We start from the raw sequence: 21,766 nt of genomic DNA, 5'->3' as shown, positions 1-21,766 counted from the left end.
TTGAAGGATCATATCCCCTCTACCTTACACTCTAGACCCAATTTAAAATAATCTCTCACTCAATGTCGACAAAACAAAGGAGCTGATCGTGGACTTCAGGAAACAGCAGAGGGAGCACGCCCCTATCCACAACGATGGGACCGCAGTGGAGCAGATGGAAATCTTCAAGTTCCTCGGCATACACATCACTGACGATCTGAAATGGTCCACCCACACAGCTAGTGTGTGAAGGAGGTGCAACAGTGCTTCTTCAAGGAGGATGAAGAAATTTGGCTTGGCACCTAAAACCCTCACAAACTTTTACAGATGCACAATTGAGTGCCTCCTGTCGGGCTGTATCACTGCCTGGTACGCTATCATTCAGAAGGTGAGGTCAGTACAGGGGCACCGAGAAACTGAAAAACAGCTTCTATCTCAAGGCCATCAGACTGTTAAATAGCCATCACAAGGCTCACAAGGCCCGGTTACGTAACCCTGCACCTTAGATGCTGCTGCCCTATAGACATGAAATCACTGGTCACTTTAATAATGGAACACTAGCCACTATACTAATGTCTACATATTTTTGCTTTACTAATCTCATACGTGTATACTGTATTATATTCTACTGTATTTTAGTCTATGCCAGTCTGACATTGCTCATTCTAATATTTATATATTCCATTCTTTTACTTTTAAGTTGTGAGTATTGCGGTATTGTTGTTAATTGTTAGATGTTACTGTACTGTTGGAGCTAGAAACACAATCATTTCGCTACAACCCTCAATAACATCTGCTAAACATGTGTATGTGTAACCGGTGTTATGGCTAGATAGTTGGCTGGGTGCACACTAATAGCGTTTCAATCTGTGACGTCACTCACTCTGAGACCTTGAAGTAGTTGTTTCCCTTGCTCTGCAAGGGCCGCGGCTTTTGTGGAGTGATAGGTAACAATGCTTCGAGGGAGGCAGTTGTTGATGTGTGCAGAGGGTCCCTGGTTCAGTGCGAGGAGAGGGACGGAAGGAACACTGTGACATTGATGCTGTTGATCCGGATCACTGGTTGCTGCGGAAAAAGAGGAGGTCAAAAAGGAGGGTGAGTGTAACCGTTGTAAAATGGCTAGCTAGTTAGCGCGTTGCACTCTAATAGTGTTTCAATCGGTGACGTCACTGGCTCTGAGACCTTGAAATGGTTGTTTCCCCTTGCTCTGCAAGGGCCGCGGCTTTTGTGGAGCGATGGGTAATGGTGCTTCAAGGGTGACTGTTGTCGAGGGTGACTGTTGTTTGAGCCCAAGTAGGGGCAAGGAGAGGGACAGAAGCAGAACTGTTACATATAGAGTGGGAGAGCAAGTATTTGATACACTGCCGATTTGGCCGGTTTTTCTACTTACAAAGCATGTAGAGGGCTGTCATTTTTATCATAGGTACACTTCAACTGTGAGAGACGGAATCTAAAACAAAAATCCAGAAAATCACATTGTATGATTTTTAAGTAATTCATTTGCATTTTATTGCATGACATAAGTATTTGATACATCAGAAAAGCAGAACTTAATATTTGGTACAGAAACCTTTTTTTGCAATTACAGAGATCATATGTTTCTTGTAGTTCTTGACCAGGTTTGCACACACTGCAGGATTTTGGCCCACTCCTCCATACAGACCTTCCCCAGATCCTTCAGGTTTCGGGGCTGTCGCTGGGCAATACGGACTTTCAGCTCCCTCCAACGATTTTCTATTCGGTTTAGGTCTGGAGACTGGCTAGGCCACTCCAGGACCTTGAGATGCTTCTTACGGAGCCACTCCTTAGTTGCCCTGGCTGTGTGTTTCAGGTTGTTGTCATGCTGGAGGACCCAGCCACGACCCATCTTCAATGCTCTTACTGAGGGAAGGAGGTTGTTGACCAAGATCTCGCGATACATGGCCCCATCCATCCTCCCCTCATTACGGTGCAGTCGTGCTGTCCCCTTTGCAGAAAGACATCCCCAAAGAATGATGTTTCCACCTCCATGCTTCACAGTTGGGATGGTGTTCTTGGAGTTGTACTCATCCTTCTTCTTCATCCAAACACGCCGAGTGGAGTTTAGACCAAAAAGCTCAATTTTTGTCTCATCAGACCACATGACCTTCTCCCATTCCTCCTCTGGATCATCCAGATGGTCATTGGCAAACTTCAGACGGGCCTGGACATGCGCTGGCTTGAGCAGGGGGACCTTGCGTGAGCTGCAGGATTTTAATCCATGACGGCGTAGTGTGTTACTAATGGTTTTCTTTGAGACTGTGGTCCCAGCTCTCTTCAGGTCATTGACCAGGTCTTGCCGTGTTGTTCTGGGCTGATCCCTCACCTTCCTCATGATCATTGATGCCCCACGAGGTGAGATCTTGCATGGAGCCCCAGACCGAGGCTGATTGACCATCGTCTTGAACTTTTGCCATTTTCTAATAATTGCGCCAACAGTTGTTGCCTTCTCACCAAGCTGCTTGCCTATTGTCCTGTAGCACATCCCAGACTTGTGCAGGTCTACAATTGTATCCCTGATGTCCTTACACAGCTCTCTGGTCTTGGCCATTGTGGAGAGGTTGGAGTCTGTTTGATTGAGTGTGTGGACAGGTGTCTTTTATACAGGTAACAAGTTCAAACAGGTGCAGTTAATACAGGTAATGAGTGGGGAACAGGAGGGCTTCTTAAAGAAAAACTCTGTGAAAAAGGTCTGTGAGAGACAGAATTCTTACTGGTTGGTAGGTGATCAAATACTTATGTCATGCAATTAAATGCAAATTAATTACTTAAAAATCATACGTGATTTTCTGCATTATGTTTTAGAATCCGTCTCTCACAGTTGAAGTGTATCTATGATAAAAAGTACAGACCTCTACATGCTTTGTAAGTAAGAAAACCTGCAAAATCGGCAGTCTATCAAATACTTGTTCTCCCCACTGTATGTGACAAATACATTTGATTTGATTTAGATTTGGAACATCAAGGGAACTGTAGCCTACTGTTCAGATGGGTTAAATGGAAACTGACATGTGGACACTGACGATGGGTCTATAACATCTCACACATAGCCTTAATATTAACTCCTGCCAAATTAAGCATTTTTTGCATTAAATGTATACTAAATGTTATCAAAATTTGGACTCTGGAACAGGATTGGAGAAATATGATTTATTTCTTTCAGCATCTTGAGAGAATGTGAATGCTCAGTAAGATACTGTCTTTAGCAGTGGAGGCTCCTCCTCAGAAGAAGAGGAGGACCATCATCCTCAGTGAATTTCATACAAATACAAATAGTGAAACATTAAAAAAGTTATCCTTTTTAGATAAAACTATACTAAATACATTATCATGTCACCAAATAATTGATAAAAATACATTGTTTTGCATTGAAGGTCTACAGTAGCCTCAGATGCACTCTGTAGGGTAGCACCATGGTGTAGCCAGAGGCCAGCTAGCTACTGTCCTCCTCTGGGTATATTGACTTCAAAACAAAACCTAGGAGGCTCATGGTTCTCACCCTCTTCCATAGACTTACACAGTAATTATGACAACTTCAGGAGGACGTGCTCCAACTTATTAGAGCTCTTACAGCATGAACTGACATGTTGTCCACCCAATCAAATGATCAGAGAATGACTCTAGTACTGAAAGTATAAGATACAGCTAGCTAGCACTGCAGTGCATAAAATGTAGTGAGTAGTTGACTCAAAGAGAGAGAAAGATAATAGTTGAACAGTTTTAAACAAATTAATTTATTCCAAAATATTGAGAAGCGAGAGAGAGCTAACTATATTTGGTTTACATTTTTTTGTTTTACTTTCACTTGCACTTAGCTGGCAAATGCAGCTAGCTAGTTTAGCCTACTCAAACAACCGGCTCAAACAGAGAGGGATGCTATGTTAGATAGATGGCTATCCAACACTGGAACTCTTCTAAGTCAAGGTAAGCTTTTGGTTTTATAAATGTATTGCCCCCGGGCCCGCCGGGGTAACTGCTAAACTGCTTTCTGACTGTACACTGTATTGCATGATTGTAGCGAGTTTACTAACGCGTTAGGTGTAGTAGCTATGTTGACCATGACGTTAACTAACGGTCATGATATGAAGGTTTGGCATGTAAAGTTTTTTTTGGGTCACGACAGCTGCTATGTTGTGCACTGAAGTCTTCAAGCGAAGAGAAAAGGTGAGAGGAGGAGAGCGCGTAGATAGTTGCGAGAAGGAATTATATATACAACGAGCAAAGTGACCATGCTATTTTTTGTGGCTGCTATGTAAGTCAACTGTGTTTACATGTGATCAGGGGTGCATTCATTCCACTGATTCTGTTGAAAAACGTTTCTTAAATGGAAGCGAACAGAACGAAACGGAGATAAATATACCTGAATTTGTCCAATAAAAACTCACATTTGGAACTGGTGGACTAATGATTACACCCTAGATCAGCTAGATGCAGGCAAGAGTGTGCAAGGCGGTATTGAATGCGTCACTGTCTGCCACCTTCATTAATCAAATATCTCTCAACCTGTGTTGTAAACTTTCATTCATACTGTAGGCTAGGTTATAGCAAACACATGATGGTACAGGTAAAATTTGAGTATCATGTAGTAGCCTAAACCTATTGATTTTACATTGAGCTGGGTGAATCGAATATCAATGACAGTAATACAATATGCTGTAATAGAAATAATAGCAATAAAAAATGATCATCCTCCCTCATCGTAAATGGCATGGACCACCACTGGTCTGTAAAAGGTGCTGTCTTTATCAGCATAATAAAAGCTGATAGTATTTCAACCACATAAAATATGCATCCAAGACTAACTGATTGCATTTTCTCCCCGGTCCCTTAACGTCTTTGCTCCGCATTCTATTGATTTATGACATTATTCTGGTGAGCAAGAGTTTATTTAGTCTTGTAGGGTAACATACAATGACAGAAGAGAAGCTGCATGTATCTAATTATAGACAAGTTGATTAACAAATAGCCTACCAAAATGTCAGAAATGATATGCAGAAACATATCTAAATCAGGCCCATATCTAAATCACTTTATCACGTTGCTGATGGTTATTAGCAATTGTGGGCGGGTGAACAAATAGCTGACTCGCGCAGGGCTGCGGCGGTGATTACATTTTGTCAGCTAGTGATTGTCAAGCAAATAACTGCTGGTCTCAAGGTAATTGACCGTTCATGAACACAAACACATTTAGCATCTCCTGGCTTCCACACCTACAAGCCACTGATCCAGACCTTTTGGAACATCTACTGTACATTTGAAAAAAGTCTAATAAATCCATTTAAGATAGTCTACACCATCACAATAAATCCATTATTTATGTTAGACAGGTCTAAAGAAACATGATATGAAGAAAATGTCATCTATTTCAGAAGAACAGAATAGCATACTCTTTTCCTTATGTTAGGCCCTGATCTGGACTTGCCATGATATGCCAAATGGCTGTGGGCTACGCTAGTTCATTTAGCAGTCAAGATTTGCTTAGAATTCCGTGGCATTATTTGATATTATTTTATAGTATGAAGAATATAATTGAACATAGTTGAATAAAATAGAAAGAATGATTTCAAACGATTTCTGAGGGTGTGCGCGCATGCAGCTATTCTGTGTTGAGCTGTTAACAAAGTAACAGGTCGTCCTGTATGCTTAATTTAGAGTTATTTATGTGATACAAACGTTGGGGCTATATGTTTTGATTTGTATTACATTCTAAGACTGCATGACGCAACTCCAATGAAGATTGGAATAAAGTCACATGAAAGGCATGAGCTCTGCTTTGATTCGTGCACAGGCTGCACACACTTCATCAGTTTCTCATTCACAATTTGACAAGCACTTAATAAGTTTCCATGGCGGAATCCGCCTAGTGAGGCCGTCATGCCTGGCAGTAATGCTTGGCTGTAATGCCATATAAAAAATGTCATTGCCTTTAGCGGACTGTGGCCGCTGTGCCCTTGGGCTGAATACATTGATGTCAGAGTGATTAGAGGGACAATAGTGTGCTGACCATCAGCAGCATCAGAGCTTGGAGAAGCCCAGTTACCGTGACAAAACGGTCAAGTGGAATTTGACTGCGGTCATGACTCTTTACTGCCGGTGTTACGGTAATATGGTCACCCTAACATCCCCTAGACCCACGTGCCACTACTACAAACAATACCCCATAATGCCAAAGTGTAATTATGTTTTTAGAAGTCAATAAGTATTCAAACCCTTTGTTATACCACACCTAAATAAGTAGTCCAATTCTGATTAACAAATCACATAATAAGTTGCATGGACTCACTCTGTGTACAATAATAGTGTTTAACATCATTTTTGAATGACTACCTTATCCCTGTACCCCACACATAGTTATCTGTAAAGTCCCTCAGTCGAGCAGTGAGTTTCAAATACAGATTCAATCACAAAGACTAGGGAGGTTTTCCAATAGCTCTCAAAGAAGGGAACCTATTGGTAGATGGGTAAAAATAATAAAAAGCAGACATTGAATAACTCTTTGAGCATTAATCACACTTTTGATTGGGTATCAATACACCTAGTCACTACAAAGACAGGCGTCCTTCCCAACTTGTTGCCGAAAAGGAAGGAAACCGCTTAGGGATTTCACCATGAAGCAAATGGTGACTTCAAAACAGTTACAGAGTTTAACAGCTGTGAAAGGAGAAAACTGAGGATGGGTCAACAACAATGTAGTTACGCCACAACACTAACCAAAATGACAGAGTGAAAACAAGGAAGTCTGTAACAGAATAAAAAATATTCCAAACACGCATCCGGATTGCAATAAGGCATTCAATTGAAATGAATGGAAATTAAATTAACTTTACATTATATCCTGAATACAAAGTCTTATGTTTGGAGCAAATCCAACACAACGCACCAATGAGTATGACTTTTCAAATTGTGTCGTGACTTGACTTTGACATGAATCTGAAGACATTTATTTATGTAATTAACTATGTTTAATTGTTACCCCGTTTAATGAATCACGCAACAATTAACACATTAGGATCCGGGGCACCATAAGAGCGGTTCTTGAAAGAGTTACCATCTCCTGAATTAAACTTTAAAAGGTGCTATCACCTCTATAAACAGTCAACGTATTAATCATAACCTCGTATCATATCATCATTCTGAACAGTCGTAACCTCCTTCATCTACAAAAAGCCAAACCATACTTATGATTCAGTACTACACAAATTGGTTTCATTTATTTATGATCTAATTAAATGGGAACACAGGATAAACATACACACTTTGCACCGGTTATTGACTGAAGCCTTAAAACGCTGAAAACAGGTCCCTAGCGGAATGACAACAACATGGCTGCTTGTTAAAGAAGAGATGGAGAGGGAGAGAGAGAGGGACAGAGACACAAAAAATTGGTACATTCAAAAACTACTCTCACCTACAGTAACCATATACTTTGCACACAAACCGCTGCCCGCTTTGAGTAAGAATATCAAGAATATATTGACGTGAAATGCCTGGGTTCGACGGGGATCTCTCTCGGTGAATAGAGTAGCCTTGGAAAGGAAGTTGGGCCTTTTCGCGGCACGCTTGTAAGACTCTGTCCAAAATGGTTCCGACAAGTCTTTACTGTTGTTCTTCTCTGCAGTTGTCCGATATCCGGTGACTTGTCGTGTAGTCCGGAACAGAACTACAGAGTTGACTTTCCTTCCATTCACTCTTGAAGAGGCTTCTTTGAAGATAGGCTAGGGGAGTGTATCGTCTCCACCTCGTGTCGAGATTCAAAGTTCAAACCACTTGAAACGTGCAGCTGCAGCTTCACATCTTTCTGGTCTGATGTGTTTTTTTCATTTATACAATTTGCTCAAAAAGGGCGGTTCCAACAGGTTAACATGCTCTCTGACCTCACTCAGGGCGGTGACTACTCCCTGTGCAAAGTTATATATGTATTTAATCTCTTATAGCTTGTTAATGACTTCACAAAATAACCAACTAAATTAAATTTGACCATTCCCCACGTTCTATGTTAGAAATATTGTTGCAGTATTGATTTACAACAGGGCGTGAGTTGTTAAACCCCCCTCCCATAGTTATTTCCTTCCCCCCCTCTAAGGTGAGAGGGTGTCTGATTGAAGTTAATCATTGCAAACCTGATCTGACCTATTTCGATTTTTGTGGACAGTCAATACAATATTTTCAATCATGGTGGTGGCTGCATCATGTTATGGGTATGCTTGTCATTGGCAAGGAAATAAAAGGAATAGAGCTAAGCACAGAAAAAATCTTTGAGGAAAACAAATTGTATTTGTCACATGCGCCAAAAACAACAGGTGTAGAGACCTCACTGTCAAATGCTTACTTACAACCCCTTAACCAACAATGCAGTTCAAGAAATAGATAAAAGAAAATATTAACTAAATAACCTGAAGTAAAATAAAAAATTCAAACTTTAAATAAAATCAAAAATGAACACAAAAAAATTACATAACAATAACAAGGCTATATACAGGGGGTACCGGTACCGATGTCAATGTGCGGGGTTACAGGTTAGTCGAGGTCATTTGTAAAGTGACTATGTATAGATAATAAACAGTGTGTAGCAGCAGTGTAGGGGGGGGGGGGGGGGGTCAATGTAAATAGTCCGGGTGGCCATTTGATTAATTGTTACAGTCTTATGGCTTTTAAGGAGCCTTTTGGTCCTAGACTTGGCGCTTCGGTTCCGCTTGCCATGCGGTAGCAGAGAGAACAGTCTATGACTTGGGTGACTGGAGTCTTTGACAATGTTTTGGGCCTTCCTCTGACACCGCCTAGTATATAGGTCCTGGATGTCAGAAAGCTTGGCTCCAATGATGTACTGAGCCGTACGCACTACCCTCCTCTGTAGCGCCTTGCGGTCAGATGCCGTGCAGTTTCCATACCAGGCGGTGTCATATCAGTCTACTTTCCAACAGACACTAGGAGACAAATTCACCTTTCAGCAGGACAATAACCTAAAACACAAGGCTAAATATACACTGGAGTTGCTTACCAAGACAACATTGAATGTTCCTAAGTGGCCTAGTTATAGTTTAAAACGTAAATTGGCTTAGAAATCTACGGCAAGACTTGAAAATGCCTGTCTAGCAATGATCAACAACCAACTTGAAAGAGCTTGAAGATTTTTAAAAAGAATAATGCTCACATATTGTACAATCCAGTTGTGTAAAGCTCTTACAGACTTACCCAGAAAGACTCACAGCTGGAATCGTGATTCTCAAATGTAATGAAATTCATGTTTAATTTTTTATATATTTTTTTCCTTCCACTTTGACATTACAAAGTATTTTGTGTAGATTGTTGACAAAAAAGTACAAAGAAATACATTTTTATCCCACCTTGTAACACAACAAAATGTGGAAAAAGTCAAGGGGTGTGAACACTTTCTGAAGGCCCTGCACACAGAGTCACACAGAGACACACACACGGCCACACAAACACATGTTTGTGCGTGTATGGGTTAAGTGTTTACGGGTTAAGGTGTTTGAGATGTTGAGTTTAGATTTGGAAACAGAGTGAAAGTGAGAGAAGCAGGGGATAGGATAAAGAGGGGAGAGGAGGACACACTGTGTTCAGTAGAGCATATATAAGAGTGTGTTGACGTGTCCCTTTAGTCAGGAAATACCATGGCAGCTCCAGGACTGTCAGGTACTACTCCTCAGAGACCCATACTGTCACCCGTTCCTCTCCTCCACCTCTCTTTTTCCTCTACTTGTCTACCCCAAAAAACCTTCCCTTTCTCTACCCACTCTTTCCTTCCTCTCGTCTATCCCCTCACCTCTCCTTCTCTCCTAACCCCCCACCCCTCCTCTATCAATTCCCCTCCTCTCCTCTCTTCCCTGTCCTCTCTTCCCCTTCTGTCTTTTTCTCTCCCTCTCATCTCCTTTCCCCCTCTACTCCTCCCTTTCCTCTCAGCACTGTCGAGACAGGACATCTGTACATGCCCAACACTGATCTTAACAGACATCTGTTCAACCCCTCACTATGAGACAGGAAGAGATAGGATTGGGAAAATGCTACAAAACTCAAGATTGAATTATGCAAGAGCTCTAGAGCAGAATCAAAATGGAGGATGTCAACTGCAACACAAATATTTGACCCTGCTGGTCATCTATGAACATTTGAACATCTTTGCCATGTTCTGTTATAACCTCCACCCGGCACAGCAAGAAGAGGACTGGCCACCCCTCATAGCCTGGTTCCTCTCTAGGTTTCTTCCTGGGTTCTGGCCTTTCTCTGGAGTTTTTCCTAGCCACCGTGCTTCTACACCTGCATTGCTTGCTGTTTGGGGATTTAGGCTGGGTTTCTGTACAGCACTTTGTGACATCAGCTGATGTAAGAAGGGCTTTATAAATACATTTGACAAATACCCAGTGAAATAGCACAGTATCTTACAAATACTTTAACCCCATTCTGAAGAGGCCTACTAAATAAGAGTCAGATAGTGATTCACATCCTTCCTCCTTCACACCTGCGGTTACTGAAGCCACCAGGTGTGAATGAAGCCTAGAGGTGACTAAGAGGCTATTATAGCTATGTCCATTCCACCACAAGCCGTTGTGACAGTGTGACGAGGAGAAGAGGCTGGTGTTGACACTCACAGTTCGATGGCTTTGTTCCACATGATGACGTAGCCTGAGAGTGTGAAGGACTCCACGTTGACGATGTGGATGTTTCCTTTCTCTGTGCCGATGTACAGCCATTTACTTTGGAAGGGCAGGTGGACGAACGTGATCCTGGAGGATGGAGAGAAATGAGAAAGTTTATGTAGGAGTTAAGAGACACAGAGAAATAGAGACACAGAGAGGTAGTAAAAGTGGTAGCATTAGACAAAGAGAGAGAAAAAGAGAAAGACAGAAGTGTTTTGCTGATGATATCCTATTGCATTTAAAACACAGAAACTGTGCAGTTTAAGAATCTTCCTTGTTTTCTACAGTGAGCTAATAATGCTGAGCTGAGACCAAGGTGACGATGGAGGTGTTTAAAACTCTATTCGGCACCTAATTACCGGACTGATACGAGTGAAGAGGACTGAACCAGAACACGTTACCCTTCCTTCCATGCTCTCCATTTATCCATCTGTGTCATCTTCATTCTTTCATCAATTTGTCCAATAATTCCACTCGTCCTTCAACCATCAATTAATCCATTCACCCATCTCTCTATGTGAAGTTTAATGAACGGTCAAGAGCTTTTGAAACCTACACCAGTCTCTACCTGAGTCAGCCTCTACCCCCAAGCCATAGGACTCCTAATAGGACTCCTAAATACTCATGACTGCTAAATAGTTCATTAATGTTTACCTAAACTATCTGAACTGAACCTATCTTGCACAGACTCTATGCACAATCATAAGACTACACACTACCATATACATATTTACACACACAGCACTGACACTCTCACACAAAATACATGCACATTCACTGCATACGCACATGCATACATAACACACACATGCATACCGACAACACAAACACACATACACACATACCTCCACCTTACCTGTCACCCTAGACCCACTTCGATTTGCTTACCACCCCAATAGGTCCACAGACAATGCAATCGCCATCACACTGCACACTGCCTTATCCCATCTGGACCAGAGGAAAACCTATGTAAGAATGCTGTTTATTGACTATAGCTCAGCATTCAACACCATATTACCCTCCAAGATCATCATTAAGCTCGAGGCCCTGGATCTGAACCCCACACAGACACCCACACAGACAGTGTGGTGAAGAAGGCGCAACATCGCCTCTTCAACCTCAGGAGGCTGAAGAAATTTGGCTTGTCGCCTCACAAACTTTTACAGATGCACAATTAAGAGCATCCTGTCGGGCTGTATCACCACCTGGTATGACAACGGCACCTCCCACAATCACAGGGCTCTCCAGAGGGTGGTGCGGTCTGCACAAAGCATCACAGAGGGCAAACTGCCCGCCCTCCAGGACACCTACAGCACCCGATGTCATAGGAAGGCCAAAAAGAGCATAATGGACAACAACCACCCGAGCCACCACCTGTTCATCCCTCTATCATCCCGAAGGCAAGGTCAGTACAGGTGCATCAAAGCTGGGACTGAGAAACTGAAAAACAGCTTCTTTCTCAAGGCCATCAGACTGTTAAATAACCATCACTAGCACAGTGAGGCTGCTGCCTACAATACACAGACTTGAAATCATTAGCCACTTTAATAAATGGAACACTCGTCACTTTAATAATGTTTGCATATCTTGCATTACTCATCTCAAATGTATATACTGTACTCTATACTATATCTTAGTCTATGCAGCTCTGACATTGCTCATCCATATATTTATATATTTTTAATTCCATTCCTTTACTTAGATTTGTGTGTATTAGGTATTTGTTGTGAAATTGTTAGATATTACTGCACTGTCGGAACTAGAAGAACAAGCATTTCGCTACACCCGCAATAACAAATGCTAAACCTGTGTATGTGACCAATACAATTTGATTTGATACCAACACAACACAAACACCCATACACACCTTTGCACTCATCATATGCTGCTGCTACTCTGTTCTTTATTTTACTCTAATTATTATCTATCCAGATGCCTAGTCACTTTATCCTGCCTTCATGTACATATCTACCTCAAATACCTCCTACCCCTGCACACTGATCTGGTACTGGTACTCCGTGTATAAAGCTCTGTATAGTTTAGAAGGGGTCATAAGCAAGCAAGCATTTCATGGTTAACAATTTGATTTGATTTGACCTATGACCCAATGGTCATCTAACCCCACTAGTTATTTTGACCTGGAATCAGCACTGTCTTTGTAACGGCGTTCTTCGTTTGTTGAAAGAGAGTCGGACTGAAATGCAGCGTGGTGGTTACTCATGATCTTTAAATGAAGGAAAAGTGACAATACATGAAATAAATAAATAAATACAAAAAAAACAACAAACGGAACGTGAAACTTATTACAGCCTATCTGGTGAACACTACACAGAGACAGGAACAATCACCCACAAAATACAAAGTGAAACTCAGGCTACCTAAATACGGTTCCCAATCAGAGACAACAAGAAACACCTGACTGATCGAGAACCGCCTCAGGCAGCCCAAACCTAACTAGACACACCCCTAATCATAGCAATCCCAATCCTATAAAACCCCAATGCGAAACACAACACGTAAACCCATGTCACACCCTGGCCTGACCAAAATATATAACGAAAACACAAAAACCTAAGACCAAGGCGTGACAGAACCCCCCCCCCAAGGTGCGGACTCCCGGACGCACCTCAAAACCATAGGGAGGTTCCGGGTGGGCGTCTGTCATTGGTGGCGGCTCCGGTTCGGGACGTGGACCCCAATTCATTAATGTCCTAGTTCCTCCCCTTCGCGTCCTGGGAAGACGTATTGGATGGCAAAGGTTGTTACACTTGGGAGGAGATACTGGCTGGAAGAGATCGCCTCCCATGGGAACAGGTGGAAGCACTGAGGAGAGCAGAGGCAGCCGGAGATAAGAGTCGACGATACGAGGGAACACGGTTGGCAAGGAAACCCGAAAAGCACCCCCAAAAATGTATTGGGGGGGGGCTCAGAGGGAGAGTGGCTGAGTCGGGTGTTAGACCTGAGCCAACTCTCCCTGCTAATCGTGAAGAGCAGTTGCAGTGGGAGAGGCTGCATCACTTGGAGTATTGGACATGGGAGGAGGAACTGGACGGAAAAGGACCCTGGGCTCAGCCTGGAGAATATCACCGTCCCAAGGAAGAACTAGAGGCGGCTAAAGCAGAGAGGCGCTGGTATGAGGAGGCAGCACGGCGACGCGGATGGAAGCCTGAGAGTCGGCCCCAAAAATTTATTGGGGGGGGGGGGGGGGCTTACAGGGAGTATGGCTATGCCAGGTAGGAGACCTGCGCAAACTCCCTGTGCTTACCGGGGGGCTAAAGAGACCGGGCAGGCACCGTGTTATGCTAGTGAGCGCACGGTGTCTCCAGTGCGGGTGCATAGCCCGGTACGGGTCATACCAGCCCTTCGTATTGGCTGGGCTAGAGTGGGCATCGAGCCAGGTAAGCTTGGGCAGGCTCGGTGCTCAAGAGCTCCAGTGCGCCTGCACGGTCCGGTCTATCCAGAGCCACCTCCACACACCAGTCCTCCGGTAGCAGCTCCCCGCACCAGGCTTCCGGTGCGTGTCCTCGCTCCAGTATTACCAGTGCCCGCACCACGCATCAGGCCTACAGTGCGCCTCGCCTCTCCTGCTCTGTCGGAGTCTCCCGCCTGTTCAGCACAGCCAGAGCCTTCCTTCCCTCCTGCGCTGTCGGAGTCTCCCGCCTGTTCAGCGCAGCCAGCGTTTTCCTCCTCTCCTGCGCTGCCGGAGCCTCCTGCCTGTATGAAGAAGTCAGAGCTGTCAGTCTGCATGAAGCAGCCAGAGCTGTCAGTCTGCAAGGAGCTGTCAGTCTGCAGGGAGCTGTCAGTCTGCAGGGAGCTGTCAGTCTGCAGGGAGCTGTCAGTCTGCAGGGAGCTGTCAGTCTGCAAGGAGCTGCCAGTCTGCAAGGAGCTGCCAGTCTGCAAGGAGCTGCCAGTCTGCAAGGAGCTGTCAGCCTGCAAGGAGCTGTCAGCCTGCAAGGAGCTGTCAGCCTGCAAGGAGCTGCTAGTCTGCAGGGAACTATCGGTCTGCAAGGAGCTGTCAGTCTGCAAGGAGCCGCCAGTCTGTAAGGAGCTGTCAGTCTGCATGAAGCAGCGAGAGCTGCCAGTCTGCAAGGAGCTGCCAGTCTGCAAGGAGCTGCCAGTCTGCAAGGAGCTGCCAGTCTGCAAGGAGCTGTCAGTCTGCAAGGAGCTGTCAGAGCTGTCAGTCTGCAAAGAGTGGCCAGTCTGCAAGGAGCTGTCAGCCTGCATGGAGCAGTCAGAGCTGTCAGTCTGCATGGAGCAGCTAGATCCGCCAGTCAACCAGAATCTTCCAGATCTGCTAGTCAACCTGAATCTTCCAGATCCGCCAGCCAGCCAGGATCTACCGGAGCCTACTACCTACCTGAGCTTCATCTCAGTACTGGGCTTCCTCTCAGTACTGGGCTTCCTCTCAGTACTGGAACTGAGGGGCAGACCGACAGTTCCCTGCAGACTAGCAGCTCCTTGCAGGCTGGCAGCTCCTTGCAGACTGGCAGCTCCTTGCAGACTGGCAGCTCCTTGCAGACAGGCAGCTCCTTGCAGACTGGCAGCTCCTTGCAGACTGGCAGCTCCTTGCAGACTGGCAGCTCCTTGCAGACTGACAGTTCCTTGCAGACTGACAGCTCCCTGCAGACTGACAGCTCCTTGCAGACTGACAGCTCTGGCTGCTTCATGCAGACTGACAGCTCTGACTTCTTCATACAGGCAGGAGGCTCCGGCAGCGCAGGAGAGGAGGAAAACGCTGGCTGCGCTGAACAGGCGGGAGACTCCGACAGCGCAGGAGGGAAGGAAGGCTCTGGCTGTGCTGAACAGGCGGGAGACTCCGACAGAGCAGGAGAGGCGAGGCGCACTGTAGGCCTGATGCGTGGTGCGGGCACTGGTAATACTGGAGCGAGGACACGCACAGGAAGCCTGGTGCGGGGAGCTGCTACCGGAGGACTGGTGTGTGGAGGTGGCTCTGGATAGACCGGACCGTGCAGGCGCACTGGAGCTCTTGAGCACCGAGCCTGCCCAAGCTTACCTGGCTCGATGCCCACTCTAGCCCGGCCAATATGAAGGGCTGGTATGAACCGTACCGGGCTATGCACCCGCACTGGAGACACCGTGCGCTCACTAGCATAACACGGTGCCTGCCCGGTCTCTTTAGCCCCCCGGTAAGCACAGGTAGTTTGCGCAGGTCTCCTACCTGGCATAGCCATACTCCCTGTAAGCCCCCCCCAATACATTTTTGGGGCCGACTCTCAGGCTTCCATCCGCGTCGCCGTGCTGCCTCCTCATACCAGCGCCTCTCTGCTTTAGCCGCCTCTAGTTCTTCCTTGGGACGGTGATATTCTCCAGGCTGAGCCCAGGGTCCTTTTCCGTCCAGTTCCTCCTCCCATGTCCAATACTCCAAGTGATGCAGCCTCTCCCACTGCAACTGCTCTTCACGATTAGCAGGGAGAGTTGGCTCAGGTCTAACACCCGACTCAGCCACTCTCCCTCTGAGCCCCCCCCCCAATAAATTTTTGGGGGTGCTTTTCGGGTTTCCTTGCCAACCGTGTTCCCTCGTATCGTCGACTCTTATCTCCGGCTGCCTCTGCTCTCCTCAGTGCTTCCACCTGTTCCCATGGGAGGCGATCTCTTCCAGCCAGTATCTCCTCCCAAGTGTAACAACCTTTGCCATCCAATACGTCTTCCCATGTCCATTCCTCCTTTCGCTTTTCCTGCGGTCGCTGCCTGTTTCCACGCCGCTCGGTCCGTGTGTGGTGGGTGATTCTGTAACGGCGTTCTTCGTTTGTTGAAAGAGAGTCGGACCGAAATGCAGCGTGGTGGTTACTCATGATCTTTAATGAAGGAAAAGTGACGATACATGAAATAACCAAATAAATACAAAAAAATAACAAACGGAACGTGAAACTATTACAGCCTATCTGGTGAACACTACACAGAGACAGGAACAATCACCCACGAAATACAAAGTGAAACTCAGGCTACCTAAATACGGTTCCCAATCAGAGACAACAAGAAACACCTGACTGATCGAGAACCGCCTCAGGCAGCCCAAACCTAACTAGACACACCCCTAATCATAGCAATCCCAATCCTATAAAACCCCAATGCGAAACACAACACGTAAACCCATGTCACACCCTGGCCTGACCAAAATATATAACGAAAACACAAAAACCTAAGACCAAGGCGTGACAGTCTTTATAAAAAGCCAGTCTTAAGTCCGCCTAATGGTACATGAATAAAACAGGACCAAAGTAGGTCAAACCGGTCATCCAATCAGGACTAATATACCTGAACCAAGCACTTCTGATCAGAACCACACAATTCATTTTTTACTTAACCTTTATTTAACTAGGCAAGTCAGTTTAGAACAAATTCTTATTTTACAATGACGGCATATACCGGCCAAACCCTCCCCTAACCTGGACGATGCTCGGCCAATTGTGCGCCGTCTATGGGACTTCCGATCACGGCTGGTTGTGATACAGCCCAGGATCGAACCAGGGTCTGTAGTGATGCCTCTAGCACTGAGATGCAGTGCCTTAGACCACTACGCCACTCAGGAGACAAGGGAAGGAGGGTAAGGAAAGAGGAGAGAAAGGATGATGGGAGGAAGAAGAATAGCATCATTGTGGGGTAAGCTGACGGGTGCGTATCTCATGGTGAATGTAGAGGATTCAAGCCCAAATCTGATCCAAAAATGCCCTTCAAAAATGCACACTGCAGCCATTTCAGAGCTTTAACATGAGAATCATGGGCATGACGCATCACACCATCCCTAGATCATTCATCATCATCCATGTCCTCTCTCCCTCTTTCTCACCCCTGATGTTGACCTTAAATTTCACATGTGGAGCCATATTTTCAAATGTATTATATTTAGAGTTCACATGTTAACATGTGAGGAGAGTAACATGAGAATAACATGAAAAACAATCACATGAAAAAACATTTGCAGTTTCACATGTGGGAAAACTCCACATGTGAAAATCTCACTTTCACATGTGGAATTGCATATTCACATGTTGGGGTGAAATGGTGTTATATTCCTCACGTGAAAAGGTGGGGTTAAGATGTTGTAGTAGCAATGTTTCCACATGTGGAATTGCAAATTCTTTAATGCCATTCTGTTAAAAAGGTTACTTAGCTTACCTGACTACTATAATTGAAGTGAGTAAAACATTTTAAAATCGTATTTCTGAGCCATTCACTCCATTATCATTGTAGTCCTCCATGGTGTTGCATTGATATACATGTGTACTTAGCACTACCACTAGGGAGAGGCATTCGGGAGTGTTCCTGCTGCAGGCATGCTCCTCTCTTCGTCATACATTTTAAAAGGTTACTTTGTATGACATTTGTATCTAATGGTTGCAAGCTAATTGCTAACCGCTAGCTATCTCAGTGATAGGCGATAGCTAGCCTTGCATTTTGCCTTAGCTAGCTAATGGCTTCTGTTATGGAGCTGTCTATTTGTTTTTGATACACAGGCCTAAAAGTTTTCATGTATTTTAAAATGTGTGAATGTGTTTGCTATTGGAATGAATGTAAACACATACTTTTACATAATCTATACAGCTACAAAAAAAACTGACATTGAGGTTGAAGAAAGTGTGCTTAATCAATTTACCAGATTTTACTAACCGTTACCTTGGACGAAATCAGACGTCAATATTATTGTAATGGTTTTTATATACAATTCTTAAAAAACAGCTACATTTGAGCAAATTTGGAATTTGTGATTAATCGTGATTAATTGTGATTAATCGTGATTAATCACAGCAAGTCCTGCGATTCATTGGATAAAATGTTTAAACGTTTGACATCCCTAATTTTGAATTGAACCGTCAATATACTGAGATTGAGAGAAATGTATAATAAATGTAGTTGGGGCTCCCGAGTGGCACAGCGGTCTAAGGCACTGCATCTCTCACTACAGACCCTGGCTCAATTCCAGGCCTTATCACAACTGGCCATGATTCGGAGTCCCATTTGGAGTTCCATAGCGCACAATTTGCCCAGAGTCGTTGTGGTTTGGCCGGGGTAGGCCGTCATTGTAAATAAGAATTTGTTCTTAAACTGACTTGCCTAATTAAATGAAGGTAAAAAAAGAGAAACTCAGTGTCATTCCTCTTGTCTAATGTTTAAGACATTGGCTGCTCCCATGGGAGACCCAGGTTCTAATCCCACCGGTTATGAAAACAGATGTGAAATTTAGAATATCATGTGAAATGTTGGGAAACTATGTGTCTCTGAGTGGTGAGAAATGTCAGAAAACAAAAATAATTCTTCTTGAAGTTACATGTTTTTTTTCAAAAAAAATTCCCTTCAAATAAACGTGAAAAATGTACATCTGAAAACTCAGATGTACATTTCAGTTCTCTCTCTCTCTTTCTGTCCGAGTTCTTTTCAGTTGGCATAAGAGCCCCTAAAGCAATCATGTCCCATAGGCTCTGCTCATCCCTGCCTTTCCCTGACTAGTCCCCAATGACGTATGACACACAACTCAAGAACACATCATCATCTGGTTCTGTAGTACTGGATACACACATCACACCCACACAAACACCTCTCACACATGCACACAGCTGTACACACAGCTCTCCCTCTCCTTTTCCTCCTCTCCAATCTTCCCCTCTCCCTTTCTCTTTCTCTTCCTGTGTCCATCTTATGGATTCCCTTTTTCACTTGCACCACAAACCCAATCCCCCTCCTCCATGTGTTTTTCTCCCTCTCCCTCTCAGTCTGTCTCTCAGTATCTTTCTGGCTGAAAGGCAGTAGTGAGAAGCAATGCATACTGTCAGACTGTACACACACACACACACACACACACCTGAGTAGAGCTGGTGCTTGTCTCCGCTCCACTGCTCTGCAGTACCATGAATATATTCATGGGGTTGAGGAGAGGCGTCGGGCTGCTCGACATGCATCACATACACATACACATACACACACCCACATACACACAATCACAAAGCATGAGAACACTTTCGCACACCAATATACTTACATACCAAAACCCAATCGCTCATTCATGCATACACACTTGTTCACACACACACACACACACAACAGACGCACACATGCATATCTAGTCATGACAGCTAGTGGCGTTATCACATAGCCATTAGGTGGGAAGCAATTGATTTCAGGTGTTGTGCCATAGACCTATCTGCACTATCAGATGTGACTGTGTGTGTGTGTGTGTGTGTGTGTGTGTGTGTGTGTGTGTGTGTTTTTGCATACATAGCATATTGTATGTGTGTGTGTGTGTGTGTGTTAGGATACATAGCATATTGTATGTGTGTGTGTGTGTGTACAGTGGCTTGCGAAAGTATTCACCTCCCTTGGCATTTTTCCTATTTTGTTGCCTTACAACCTGGAATTAAAATACATTTTGGTGGGTTTGTATCATTTGATTTACAAAACATGCCTACCACTTTGAAGATGCTGTGAAACAAACAAGAAATAAGACCAAAACACAGACAACTTGAGCGTGCATAACTATTCACCCCCCCAAAGTCAATACTTTGTAGAGCCACCTTTTGCAGAAATTACAACTGCACGTCTCTTGGGATATGTCTCTGTAAGCTTGGTACATCTAGCCACTGGGATTGTTGCCCATTCTTCAAGGCACAACTGCTCCAGCTCCTTCAAGTTGGATGTTTTTTTTCTTTTCTATTCCTTTATTTACAGTTCTTTCCGATTGCTAAACGACAGTGGGCACAACTGGAGTCACATGTGCAAAACTCTAACTACAGTCTGCACTACCAACAGTCACCTGAGCTAAACAGTTCACATCACCTGCAAAACTCATTCCAAGCAACACAACTCTTAACACATGGCTCAAAACACGCTCAGTGCAGCCAAACACTATGCACAACCCTCACTGAGATAACACACACTGTCACTCAGAACACACTGAGAGTAAAAACACTAGCATCAAACACCAATACAGAAAATACTAACTTTTCATCTTTACAGTTTGAACAATTTCAGTGACTTCATTCAAGTAATATTTTCTTCAAAGATAAGAGTGACATTCTTTCACATGATTTATTAACATTTTTAGACCATAACAATTCTTTAAGGTAAATGAAAATTAGCAGTTTGCTTCAATAGTCTGTAGTAATTTACGGAATTACAGGAATTAAAGGTAGAAACTAAAAGTACATACTGTAATTCGAACAAATAATTGAGGGGCTAATCCTGCCTCTCTCTAGCATCAGGCCACAGGTTTTCTTCAACATCACATCTAATGTTTTCTCTTGCCATGCACCTGGGGAAGAACCTTCTGGAGTGCCTTATCCATCCCTGGCAGTCCTCTGGACTCGTGTCCTCACATCCGGCACGCATGGCTTCCAAAAGAGACATTTGGTCATGTGGGTGGTGACCAAACACTTTCCACCTCCGGGCAGAGAACAACTCCTCTATTGGGTTGAGGAAGGGTGAATATGCAGGCAGGTACAAAACCATAAATCTGTGATGTGCTGCAAACCAATCTGTGACAGCTGCACAGAGTGGTGAAAAGCAACATTATCGCAAACTATGACAAAAACTTGGGGGTTTCTTACTGGCTCCCCCTGTTCTGCTGGCACTAGCTGAGCATAGAGCTGTTCTAGGAAAGCTATACGCCTTTCTGTGTTGTATGGGCCAATGAGTGGTGTGTTGAGAAGCAAACCATCATTGGCCATTGCAGCACACATGGTGATATTTCTCCCCCTTTGGCCTGGAACCTCCACAGTGGCCCTTTGACCTATAACATTCCTTCCTCTGCGCAGTGTTTTGGCAAGGTTAAATCCAGCTTCATCGATAAATACAAATGAATGTGGTCTTTCCAGTGCTTCCACCTCCATTACTCTCTGAAAAACAGTAAGTGCACAGTTTTACTGTAGAAATGCTAGAGTTTTTTTTTACTGTAAATATTTTGTATAGCTGTGTATGTAACCTCAGACGTCTTACCTGGACATATTGGTATCTTTGCTCTTTTACCCGTTCACTGTTTCTCTCGAACGAACTGTTTCATTGTAACTTGGTGTTTCTTTAGGACTCGAGCAATAGCTGTTGTGCTGACAGAATTAACATTTTCAAATATATCATTATCAGCCAGCACTCTATCTTGAATCTCC

General features: G+C 44.2%; 1 protein-coding gene and 1 long non-coding RNA gene across 4 annotated transcripts in view; both read right to left on the bottom strand.

Moving 5' to 3' along the window:
- The window catches only part of stxbp5a (syntaxin binding protein 5a (tomosyn)), a 153,664-nt gene that overhangs the window by 69,394 nt on the left and 62,504 nt on the right, over positions 1–21,766 (bottom strand). For all 3 annotated transcript variants that reach the window (XM_020496957.2, XM_020496958.2, XM_020496960.2), the window contains exon 5: positions 10,605–10,739. In XM_020496957.2, coding sequence (XP_020352546.1) covers positions 10,605–10,739 — 135 coding nt within the window. The remainder of the gene's footprint in view (positions 1–10,604; positions 10,740–21,766) is intronic.
- LOC116376530 (uncharacterized) lies at positions 20,898–21,748 on the bottom strand. Its single transcript, XR_004211956.1, has 2 exons — positions 21,600–21,748; positions 20,898–21,499 (listed from the first exon to the last, which is right to left on the bottom strand). It is a non-coding gene; the product is annotated as an uncharacterized LOC116376530 (long non-coding RNA).

This window comes from Oncorhynchus kisutch, linkage group LG12 (genome assembly GCF_002021735.2).
Source record: "Oncorhynchus kisutch isolate 150728-3 linkage group LG12, Okis_V2, whole genome shotgun sequence".
Lineage (NCBI taxonomy): Eukaryota > Metazoa > Chordata > Actinopteri > Salmoniformes > Salmonidae > Oncorhynchus > Oncorhynchus kisutch.
This window is presented reverse-complemented; position numbering and strand designations above follow the sequence as displayed.